The sequence below is a fragment of the Kogia breviceps genome, chromosome 7 (genome assembly GCF_026419965.1).
Source record: "Kogia breviceps isolate mKogBre1 chromosome 7, mKogBre1 haplotype 1, whole genome shotgun sequence".
Taxonomy (NCBI): domain Eukaryota; kingdom Metazoa; phylum Chordata; class Mammalia; order Artiodactyla; family Physeteridae; genus Kogia; species Kogia breviceps.
In genome coordinates, this window is record NC_081316.1 from 41,936,998 (window position 1) to 41,949,379 (window position 12,382).

At 46.5% G+C, this 12,382-nt stretch overlaps 1 protein-coding gene across 1 annotated transcript in view; it reads right to left on the reverse strand.

Moving 5' to 3' along the window:
• The window catches only part of SPON1 (spondin 1), a 275,141-nt gene that overhangs the window by 15,360 nt on the left and 247,399 nt on the right, over positions 1–12,382 (reverse strand). Inside the window, exon 7 of the mRNA XM_059070571.2 lies at positions 5,609–5,673. Within this exon, the coding sequence (XP_058926554.1) occupies positions 5,609–5,673 (65 nt within the window). The remainder of the gene's footprint in view (positions 1–5,608; positions 5,674–12,382) is intronic.

Genomic DNA, 12,382 nt, shown 5'->3' on the forward strand with positions numbered 1-12,382 from the left:
ATGTGCATTCCACCAGCGTCAGGTGTGAGTGAAACTGCAGCTTGCCCCCCTTCCCCATCTCCTATTGCTGATGATCCTTCAGCTCTACCATCTCCCACCTCCTCCCCCTCCTCCAGCCAGTAACTCTCCTTGCCTGTTCACTCGATGCCAGCCCCTGTATGCCAGCTGTTGTACTGTACTACTGTACTTTTCAAGGTACTGTACTATAAGATTTAAAATGTTTTATTTTTTTGTTTTTTTCATGTATTATTTGTGTGAAAACTATTATAAACCTATTACAGTACAGTACTATACAGGCGATTGTGTTAGTTGGGTACCTAGGCTAACTTTGCTGGACTTCTGAACAAATTGGACTTTAGAACGCAGGAACGGAACTCGTTCATATGTAGGGGACTTACTGTATTACTGTTACTGAGTGAAGCAGCACTGAAGGGTCATATGGAGATCAGAAAAGAGAGGCAAGGGGATGGAGGCCTTCCTGAATGCACTTCTCACTTCAGCCTGATGCCAGTGCAGGTTCTGGAACCTGAGTGGAGGAAGAGCCTGGCCTGAACCTGGCTTTGGCATCAGGACCCACGTGCACTTGCATCGGCTGGGAAGGCTCTCCTTCAGTGGCCTTCAAAGTGTGGTCCTTGGACCAGAAACATCGGTGTCCTCTGGGAACTTGTTGGAAATGCAAATTATTGGGCCTCACCCCAGATTTACTTAGAGACTGGGGGTAGGACCCAGCATTTTGTTTTAATAATCCCTCCGGGTGATTCTAATGTGCCTCACATTTGAGAATCACTGGTCTACTCATCTTCCAAGCCTCAGGTCATGAGTCACCTCATCCAGGAGCCTTTCTGATCCCCTGCACTGAGACCAGGGCCTTTGGTCTGTATTTCCACACACTCTGTTTAGGTCTCTGAGCTGTACCCTTTGATTGTAATCTCTTCCTCACTGTTTGGTCTCCCCCACTAGACTAGGAGCCCTTTGAGGGCACAAACCTGTTTCACAGCCGTATCCCAATACCAGGTTTCCAGTGGGCCAGCTGAACAAGTAGATGTATGATGACTTGAGCTCCACTACTTACTAGATCTTGGGCAAGTAACTCACTCATCCTCTTCCAGTCTCAATTTCTTCATCTGACGTTACCCACCTGCCATGTTGCTGTGAGGCTCAGATGATATGTTAGGAGGCCTTTATAAACTGCTAAAGTCCCACACTTACATAGTCTGCTATTTAGTTTGGCACAGATTGGGGGATTTCATTTCCTTTTCCCATGCATGCATTTTCTGGCACGTAGGTCATAGCTTTTAGCAGCTTCCTTAAAGACCTGGCTTCTACAACAATTGCAGTCTGGGGAGCTGCAGCATTGCTCACCTAGGTATTCACAGGACACCTAGGGATTAACAGGACACCGTCTGGGGTCTGCCTTCCAGTAACTGCCTGGCAGAGAGCACGGGCATGTGGGCAGAGCGGGACTGCTTGGCGCTGGACCCCTCGGGAGTCCAGCAGTGCCTTGGAGGAAGGCTTCTCTTCCGTTGCCATAGAGACCAACCACTACACCTGTTACTTTCCCATCTCCCTGAGCATGTGGTTGTGTATCCTGTACCCCACGGATGAAGCTATTCATCATGACAACCTAAAAGGACAAAACCAGCTCTACTTGGGACTCCACAGCTGGAGAAACCAAACCAAGCCCCATCCAACACACCACCCTGCTACTCTGCCCAGCTGAAGGATGTAACCATCTGAGAACCTCCTGTGTTTTACAAGGTTTATACAAATCATTCTCTGCTAATGCATTTTGGCCAAATCTGTAACCTGAGTGAGGTATCCCCCAGACCTTGGTAAGTGTTTCAAGGGGTAGAAAATTTGGGGCAACCGATCCCTGCACAAAACGCCTGACCTTAGGTTGGGTGATATGGTAAATTTGGCTGTAAAAGCCTGGGAACGATTTTATAACATGTTCAGTTACGTCCTGCTCTTTTCTTGTACGCTTGACTGGAAAATTCATCCTCAGGCCCGCCAGCTTGAGAGGAGGAAATGTTTCCTGACCTCACCTCAAATTGCTTAGGACCCCTGGTGTACCTTCCCAGAGCATGTTGAACTCACTCTTTCCTTGGAGTTGCTTGTTTAATTTCCATCTTCCCTGTTAGTTTCCAAAAGAATAGGGACCATTTTTGTCTTGTTTACAGCTATATCCCGGTGCCTGGCTTAGAATTTGGCATGCGGTAGATTCTCCTCAAATATTTGTTGACATAATTGAGTTAATCTAGGAAATGAATATGGAGCTCTTAACACTTCTTTTGGCCTTCAGATCTAATTTTAAAATTACCTCAAAGTATTTATTACTTCTATAATAAAAATGTTATTTAAAATAATGAAATGGATAAGAATATATGTGAGTTTTCTTTAGGAAATGCTAGATATGACTGGAATTCTTTAATTTGTCCAAACCATAATAAAAATTCTTATTCATGCTTTCTTATATGCCATGTCTTCCCATATAAAGTATTTTATTAATTTGATCTTATTCTATCTGGGATTTAAATTTTTATCACTTTTCTGGCAAAGAGAATTGATCTGGCCATACCATATAACAATATACTATAACGTATGATAATGAAAATGGTGTAATATCCAGGATAAGATAGAAATATAGATCAGTGGCACAGGCTGAAGATTCCAGAAACTTTAGACAAGGACTCATACAAAATTGAGGGGGAGAGGAAAGATCATGCAACACGTGGAGTTGGGCTAACTTAATCGCAGTTTAAAAAAATATGGTATTCACATCTAATATCACACACACACACACACACATCCCCCCAAACAGCAAAAACTCAGAGTTAAGTAAAAAAACAACCAGATCATAGGAAAAGAAAGTCAAGTTTTTTGATCTGTTAGAGAAACGTTAATTTTCTCAGCTTTGAAACAATAAAAGCAATCACAAAAGTAAGTAATTGAGTTATATACCAACTAAAAACATCTGCATAATGGAAACAGTGTTGAATTAGAAAGGAAAAATGACATGTTAGCAAAAATGTCACTCTCTAGTTTGACAAATGTTAATGTCTGTAGTATGTACAGAGCTAGTCCAAATCTGTAAAAGAAACAACAAAAAACACAATCCCAATAGGTAAAGGAAAGTTATGAACAGACAATTCATACCAGAAAAATGAAAACCAAATGAAGACAGATATCTTGTGCCTTTTTACATTCAGAGAGGCAGCGTGGTGTGGGAGAGAACAAAGGGGACTGGAAGAGACAGCTGGATTTGAGCCCTGGTTCAGTCACTTATTAGCTATGTGACAGCAGCTTTGACCTCGTGTCCCTTTACAATTACTAATCTGCAAAATGGGAGCATCCTCAGACCCACCCCAGGGCTTTTTGTGAGGAAATTGCTTATCATCATGACGGGCACCATAAAAGTACTGGGTTTCCTTCTCCGCTTTTCTAAACAAAGCTTTCAAAAACACGAGGAAAGAAAAGAGGCAATAAAGGATTTTTATGGTCCTTCTAGAGACTTACTATACCATTCTAAATTGCAGATCCATATCTGTGAGACTCAGGTCACTCATACGCTGAGTTCTGTCCCTCTTGTTTGTTTCAAATAATCCTCAATAAAGAGCTTTCAAAGTTGCAGAAACTCAATCTCGACACTAGGCGGTGCTAGAGCCACTCACTAGGCTGAAGTCTGTGTGGCTGGAGGAAGGTTTCAGAGAGCTCTCTGCCTTGGACAACTCTGTTTATAATTTGGAGGCATCTAGGGCTCCGAGTCCATCGGGCCTGTTAGACCTCTGCGTTCTCTAGTCCAAGGCCAGTCTTCCTTTACAATCCTGGGGACATCAACGGACCTGGGCAGGTTCTACAGGAGACCGGAAGCACCCTGAAACTTCCAGCCCTGATTTGACAGAAACATGCCTCTGGCCCCCTGGGAACCATGGCTGGGGGGCACAGACCCTCCAGAGGCATGGTTTCTGGAAAGGGTGACCATGTCTCTATTTCACCTGCCTCTCATCTGTCTCACAAACAGATCTGTCTAAACAAATGTTAATTAATTGGAATGGCTGGGAATAATTAAGGAGACTACAGTCCTTTCGAGGATTCATCATAAGGAAGGGAATAAAATTTTTTAAAGTTCCAGTAATTCCTAACAGACTTAACTGGAGGAACTGGGTGGTGGAAATTCAGCATTGATTTGCAGGAAACCTGGGCATTTTCTACTCAGGCGCCGGAAGAACTTGTAGAGGACGTGGCTTTTGCTCATAATTTGTCTTTCCTGTCTCTACCTGTACTCTGGGCTTTTGGAGCCACAGCTTGATTTATTGAGCTAAACAGTCAGCAGCTAATTTGTTCATTCATGGCTGTCCTTTGAGAAGTGGTCCTGGGGATAAAGATGAAGATCATTGAAAAACAAGTCAGTTTCTCTGGGCAGGACCTCACAAAGTAGGTCACCCTGGCTTTGCACTGGCCTGAGGGAGGCTGGAATCCCATTAACCTCAATAGAGCAGGCTCACAAGGAGGGGCAGGGCTGTTTCTGCAAAACAAAACTTGGCTGCGTGTAGGCTTCCTAATTTGACTTCCTAATGAGATTTGGAAGAGGAAAGGGGAGACTGGGGTATGGGAAAACCAAAGGAAAATTCCTTTCCCTTAACAAGCTGGTAGCACTGAGTGGAGAGGCTTTGGGAATTGGGGAAATCTGAGTGTTTGCCATGGATTAATTCTGCTCCACTGGAGTCTCAAGATATCTGAGGGATGGGTGAAGGGTGGGAAGGTGTCCCCAAATATTTTTTTTCAAATCTTCAGAAATTAAAAAAAAAAAAAAAGCTCCATTGATTCTTTCATCCTCTTGGAGCTACTGTCCAGTCTCTCTTCTTTCATATCAAACTTCACAAAAGAGTTGTCTGTACTCAGACTCCATACTTTCTGTTCACATTTCACCCTGCTCCAGGCCGTTTACCCTCCCCCCATAACTCAGCAGAAAGGATTCCCAGTTAAGGTCAATGATGATCTTGATGTTGATAAATTCAACTGGCATTGTGCAACTCTGGTCTTCCTTGATCTCTCAGCTGCCCTGGACACAGCTATCCTTCTTGAATGCTTGCTTCCCTTGGCTTCCCTGTTACCAAGCTTCCTCCCCCAATCTCCTTGCTACTCCTTCCTTGCTCCCTTTGCAGGCAAGTCCTCCCTCCTCAGCATTAAATGTTGGAGCTCCTCGGGACTCAGTCCCAAGCCCTTGACTCTCATTCTCAAGCTGTCTCAACCATGTCCTTGGTGTTGATTGCCTCCCATTCCTTGGTGACCCTCAATTTTATATCTCAGTTTAGAATTCTCCCCGATTTTCAAAGCTTTATAGTTAACCGTGTTCTTAACACCTCCAGTGTCTGAGTGGGGTCCTCTGCAGTGTTAAAGCCATGGGGGACACAGAGACCAAGCCTGCATTACCCGAGGAGGCAGGGGCACTTGGTACTGCACGCATGAGCGGTGCACCTCACCTGCTCAGCCACCTGAGAGGCAGTGCTGACTTTTACGACATAACTGGCATGCGGAGGCCAGGAGGTGGGTGGCTCCACAATACAAGGCCAGGCGGGGGGCTGGACAGGGCCCTGTTGCTACTTACACGTTGAGAGGCTGCCAGGCTGGCCACTGAGCTTTGGCTTTGATGACAGTGAGGACCTCATCGCTCTGTAAAAAAGGACCACAGGTATTTAGTGAGGAGAGCTGGGCTCAGGGAACAAGAGGGCTCTGACATAGTGACGTTGTCCACCCCCATGCCCTTACCTGTTGCTGAGACTCTACCTGCCCCCGGGTGAAGAGCCCTGGAGTCTCAGCAATCCCAGGAGGTGGGGCTGCATCCAGGGTGCCTGCTGTGTGTGTGCTGGACACCGAGGGGCCCACTGAGCCACACTTAAGGGTTCCCACGCAGACCCTTCTCCACAGGAGCCAGACTCTAACTTGCCCTCCCCCTGGGATGGCCAGACCTCCATATCATATCCAGCCTGGAGGGCAGGTTATGATGCTCTCTGTGTCCAGGCTTCCACTGGGGCCTGCTCCAGCCACACTGCAGCCACCATCTGACCCCAAGGCTTGACACCCCCGAGGCCTCTCCTGCTGTCGAGACTCACATACTGGATCAGACTCCCTTGGACAAGGAGGGCAAGATGAAGCCTGGGGCCCACACCTGGGCCACTCACGTAATCCTGCTCTAGTTTGCTTTGGACAATGTGTAGGGCCCCCTTAAAGCTTGGGGACCTGAAAGAATTTTTTGAGGAAGAATTTGATAATTAACATTTAGAAGGAAAGCCTTAAGTCATCATCATGGGGAAAAATCAGAATTTTGTTAATCTTGGTTAACTTTACTTTGAGATTTGTTTGGGTTTTTATTTTCTATTACACATTGGGGCTGAGGGCTACCATATACTTTTCAAGGCTTAAGCTTCCACAGGTCCAAATTCAGTTTTGCCTGGGGTCTCCCCAGAGTGGATTCAGCTGGTCCTGGAGCTCCCCTTCCCCAGGCCGGGGCCCAGCAGTGTTCAGACACCACTGTCCACACTGCACAGAAAAGCCCAAGATGTCACCAGCAGGGGCAGCAAGAGCTTTGTTGCCGAATGAACAGGTTTCTGAGTTCCCAAAGGGCAGAGACTGGCTTGGATGGCCCACGGCTCTGCCCCAGTCCTTAGAGTTGTGCCTGGCAATAGGTACCTAGCATGTATTTGGGATGAATTGGTGAACTTCTCCTTAGTTGGTGGGTACCTTGCCCAGAAAATCCCATGCAAGGGGGAGGTCAGAGGTACCTCCAGGCTCAGGCTGCAAGATTAGAAAAAGCCTCTGGTCTGGAGCACCTCGTCTGCAGCCAGGGAATGGGTTGCTGGATGGAGCAGGGTGCGGAGCTTAGAGGGGACAGGAGCTTAGCCAGATCCTGCTCAGCTTGGGGACCTACTGAGGCGAGGGTAGAAGTGAGGCCCACAGAGCACCCCATCCCCCCAGAAGCTTGCAGCCTGCTCTGAGCTCAGGCTTCCTTGGGGGTTCCCCCTTTGGGTCAGAGGAAAGAATCTGTGGATGCACAGACATCCCCCCACTCACATATCTGCAGGGAGAGCGTTTCCAAGTCTCAACAGAGCGCTTTACATTTCTCATGGGAGATTTTTTTTATTTGTTGAGACTCTATCCCTGACTCACTCCTAATATGCATCTGCTGAGTGACTGAGAGAAGCTGCCTGACATGAATTCACATGTAAGACTTGAGCTGGTCTCCTGTGACCTGGGTTTCCTGTACTTAGCTCATACGTTCCGTGTCCCACAACGAGTTCATCTGCCCCTAGAACGCTGCTCTTCCTCCAGTGGACCCCGTCGGGCACATCCACCAGCTGCCTGCGTTCCTCCATCTCTTACCCCTCACAGCCATTGGGCCCCAAGATCCACTGCATTCACAGCCTTACTATCTCGAGTCCTTCCACGGTCTCCTCACCAGTTGCCCTGGCTCTAGTATCTTCTTGCTTTTCCCCAGTCCACCCTTGACATTGCTGCAAATCTGACCATATCCATTGCCTGCCTAAACCCTGAAACAGCTCCCCACAACTTCCAGGGTGATTTCTTAATCCAAGTTTTGCCTACGTGGCCCGCATCAGCTAGCTTTTTTCTTTGATTTTCAATTTTGAAATAATACATGCTTTTTGTGGAAAAATTTAGCATCACAGAAGCACACAATGTAAATGTTGAGCATTCTACTTCAACATGTACCCTGGCTTCTGCCACCTCCTTCTCCAGAATGTTACAGTTCAGTACATATCATTCCAGACCTTTTACTATACTTAGGTACTATGTGTGTGTGCGCACGTACATTATATACAGCTTTTCCCACAAAAATTGCATCATATTGAATATCTTATTCTGCACCACGATTTTTACCATTTTCCCCTTACTATATCATATCACAGGAAACTTTCCATGTCAGTACCTATGGCAATATAATTTGCCTTTCCTTGATTTTGAAAGTGTTAGAGATCTTCAAATTAGGGTAAGCCAGGTCAAGACTTAGAAAAAAAGAAATCCAAGTATGAGATCCAAGTAACGAGGTACTGTCTGAAGACAGTCCTTTTGCCCTTGAAGAAATACTTTACTAAAAAATAAAATCAATGTGGGTGGAGTTAAGGGGGCCACCAAATTAGCTGGCCCTGCAGATGCACCTTGTATTACAATTAAATCTTGGTTTTTAAGTCCCAACTAATGACATTGATTTTGCTTTTGCAGCATATAACTCAATAGAAATTGTTGGGGCCCTCCACTAGTGTTTATTTATGGTGCTGACATTCCATCTCTATTTTTTAGAGCCAGGTCGTTCCATGTCTGCAGGTACTAGAACAGCTTCTTCCTGTAAACTGTTTTATCTCATGGTTACGTACCATCTGCATGATCAGCAGTTCCTTGTTGTGATTTTTTATGGTAACCAATGAAATAAGAACACAGGAACATTCTGGAAAACTTAATATTTAGTTTTAAAAACTAAATATTTTTCTTGAAGCATCAAAATTCTCTAGTAGAACCAAAGCTCTATAGGATTGGAGAGGGTCTGGCTTGTTCATGGGCATATCCAAGTGCTGTGGATACTTAGTAAATTGGTGAAAAAGCAAAGCCACACCATTTTTTGATGTATGTGTAGAATTCCACAGCATGGATGTTTTCTTATTTAACCGGCATTATTGGTGGATATTTTTAAACTGTTTATATAAATGATGCTATAATGAATACTTGTGTACATATTTCTTTGTTTACAAGTTCCTGTGTCATGGACTTCCAGGAATGATCAAACGATGAAGCAAACTGACAATTTTGGTAGCGCCTACCAAACTGTCCTCCAAATGTCTGTACCAACTGATACTTCAGCAAGAATGTGTATGTGCCAATGTCTTTACAACTTTGGGCACACTGGATACTATCAATCTTTTTCATCTTTACTAATCCAGCAGGCAGGAAAGTAGCATGGTTGAGAGCATAAGCCCTAGAGTCATACCTGATTTCAAATCCTGACTGCACCGTGACTAGCTCTCTGTCCTTTGGCAAGTCTCTGACTTCCCTTAGCTTTCTCATCTCTGAAATAGGGTTAAAAAGTATATCTACCACATGGTGTTATTAGGGGGACAAAATGACATAATTCAAGTAACGTGCTAATAACCATGCCTGTGTTAGCATCAATACTAGCTACTACTCTTATTCTTATTCACATTCAGGCCAAGATGGTATTAGAACTGGTTTGTACTGCCTGAGTACAGAGAATGGAGCACACAGTAGCACCAACAAAGCCACAAGGCCTCAGAAGAATGTCCCCTTATTTAAAGGTTAATGTAGCTGGGTGAGCCTTGGATGGGGGCACTGGGGCTCCAGGTACTTTACATTCTGAAGACTGAAGAATTTAAATTCAGAGTAAGCAACCCAAACTTCAGACTTAAATGAAAAACTGTTTTAACAAGTCTCTAAAGCCCAGAAAGGATCTTTCAAGATCCTTAAAGCCCTTATCCATCTCCCATAGGACTGTTTTCAAAGTATTTCAGGGCACTCAGTTCACGCCTCGTTTGCATGACGTTAGCACTTTTCCAGAGATATGCCAATTAAAATGAAAAACCTCCAAGAAACTACAGGGTACTCATGTTCATCTTCACGGGGACGAGTTCTTCCATTTTGCTTTTGGTAAACATACTGTGAAGGTGTTACAACTGTACTCAGACTGCCTCAGGTACCAAATGAAAATTGCACGGCCTACTAAATCAGGCCATGGGCTGAGCTCAGATCCAGAGGGAGGAGGATTCCTGTGGAGTGGAAACAAGTCTGGGCCAGGTCAGGGGCAGAAATCACACGGATATCAGGAGATGTCACGTCTGAACCGAGCAGAGGGACAGAATGTGAGTCTGGGGGGCCAGGTGAGGGCTGCTGTCTGAACATCCTTACCCCACACTGACCCTCCCATGCCCCCCAGAGCCAGCTCCCAAGGCAGGAGGGCTCCGGCATCTCAGCTGTGCTCACGGCAACAAGTGAGTCTGTCCCCTCCTCCCTGCCTTGCTTCCCGCCTCTTTCCTGCACCTTCCTGGCTCCTGATCTTTCGCCTTTTGTCTCCCAGTCCTGAACCACAACCTGTTTCTTCATCCGAAGGCCCCTTTTGCTCCGATGGCACCGAAGCTAAGCTTCCTCACCATAGCACATCCTGCCCCAGACCAGCAGTCTGGGAGTCAGCCCAGCCAACTTGCCTCCTGCCCCCCAAGGAGAGAAATGAGGTGCAATCCATGATCACAGAGGGGAAGGAATCAAAACAAGTAGAAACAACAACAGCAACAATCTACTGTTTTCATGTGCTAGGCACCTTGCTAATTACCTTATATATAGTACCTTATTAAATCCTTATGACACATTTGAAAGGTCGGTATATACTTTTTAATCCTCAGCAATACATTTCGTTGGCGAAATTAGTTACACCGGTAGTCAATGGCAGGTCTAGAGCTTAAACCTCAGTCTGGAGACCACATTTGTCATCCTGTGAACCCAGGTGGAGGGGGCTGGGAGGGTAAGCCGTGGGGCAGGAGGGCGGGGTCTCCTGAAAGGTTGGGTCCCACCCCTCCCCCACCCGTGCTTCTGCTGTCCTTCAGGGCGTGTCCTAGCCAACCCTGAGTTCTGAATATTACAGCCATGGGGGGGTGGAATGGGATTGGATTATCATACAGTGTTCACAATACTGGTAATGGTAATGCTGTCCTGAGAACTGGTTTTGATAAAGAGGGGGGAGCACAGGGTCCTTGAATTGGAGAGAAACTGCTGCTACTAAAGAGAAGGAAAGCCAAAGACACTAAATGCAGGGGCAGTGATCCATGTGTGTGCACACAGAGACCCCCCACTCCACCGTGCATTTCCCCATTTATCAGCTTGCTTCTCAGGAAAACCTTGGGAATAGCTGCCATTTCATTTTGCAGATGAGGAAACTGAGGGTCACAGAGGTCAAATGACTTGTGAAGACTGCCCGGTAACCATGGTTCCAATACAGATGTGTCTGACCCCAAAGCTCATGCTCTTTCCACTTTCCCTGACGATTCTTCTTCTCCATCTCCTTCTTGTCCCTCCCCTATTTTGCTTGTCTTTCAGCAAGACCATGGCTGCCCCTGGCTGACAGTTTTCTCCAAGGAGCCCTTGCTTTGAGGCACGCGGTCACCTGATTCCCTCTGGAAGGGCAGCACCTGTCATCCTGTGTAAAGACCCCAGTGAGCAGTGTTTGGTTCCATCATTTGCTCCTACCATTTCCCAGAATTCCCACTAACTACCCATAAAAAAATATCAGTCCTGATGGCTTCCACCTCTGAAGGGGACTTTTTCATCCCTCCGTGAGTGTCTTGGTGATGAGCAGCAGGAAATGAGACACTTTATGAGGCGATAACGGAGCTTTAAGCATCTTTAACATCAATTGTGCCCAGGATGCCTCCCCTCATTTCAACAGCCTCTGGGTTTATCGGGTCATAAATAAAACAGCTCACATTTGGTGGTGCTCTACAGTTTGCCCGTGGTCTCGTGTGGGCTGCACTGTAGCCCTCTGAGGCAGGCAGGCAAATGGTCCTCCTTTCCCAGATGTGGTAACTGAGACTCACCTCTCTCTGCTGCCAATGGTCAGTGCCCAGCTCTTAGCTTCCGGACCATTTGATGCAGCTGGTCCCTCCCTCTGCCTTGAAACACTTTCTGCCTGGCTCTGGCACTTGCTGCCTCTTAATTTACTCCTCACCTCATTCCTCTTCAGTCTCCCTTGCTGACCCTCTTCATCTTCCTCCAGACATTGGAGTGCCCCTGTATTCAAGCCCGTGGTGCTCTTTCTCTTTTCTATTCACACTGCCTTGGCGATTTCCTCTTGTCCCATGCCTTAAAATACAAGCTGTGGGGCTTCCCTGACGGCGCAGTGGTTGAGAGTCCGCCTGCCGATGCAGGGGACACGGGTTCGTGCCCCGGTCCGGGAAGATCCCACATGCCGCGGAGCGGCTGGGCCCGTGAGCCATGGCCGCTGAGCCTGCGCGTCCGGAGCCTGTGCTCCGCAACGGGAGAGGCCACAACAGTGAGAGGCCCACGTACTGCAAAAAAAAACCACCACCACCACCAACAACAACAACAAAAAACAAAACAAGCTGTGTATACACCGATGACTCCTAAATTGTCATCTTCACCTCAACCCCGCCTCTGAACTCCAGCCAGTATGTTAACTGTCTTAACACTTTCATCTGGATGTTGAATTGGTATCTCAAACTCATCGTGTCTGAAACCAAACTCCTGATCTCCTCCTCCCCAAACCTGGCCTCTCTCATTCTTCCCATTCCACTAAATGGCAACGCTGTCCTTCTAGTTTCTCATCCTCGATGCTTCTCTCTCTCATACT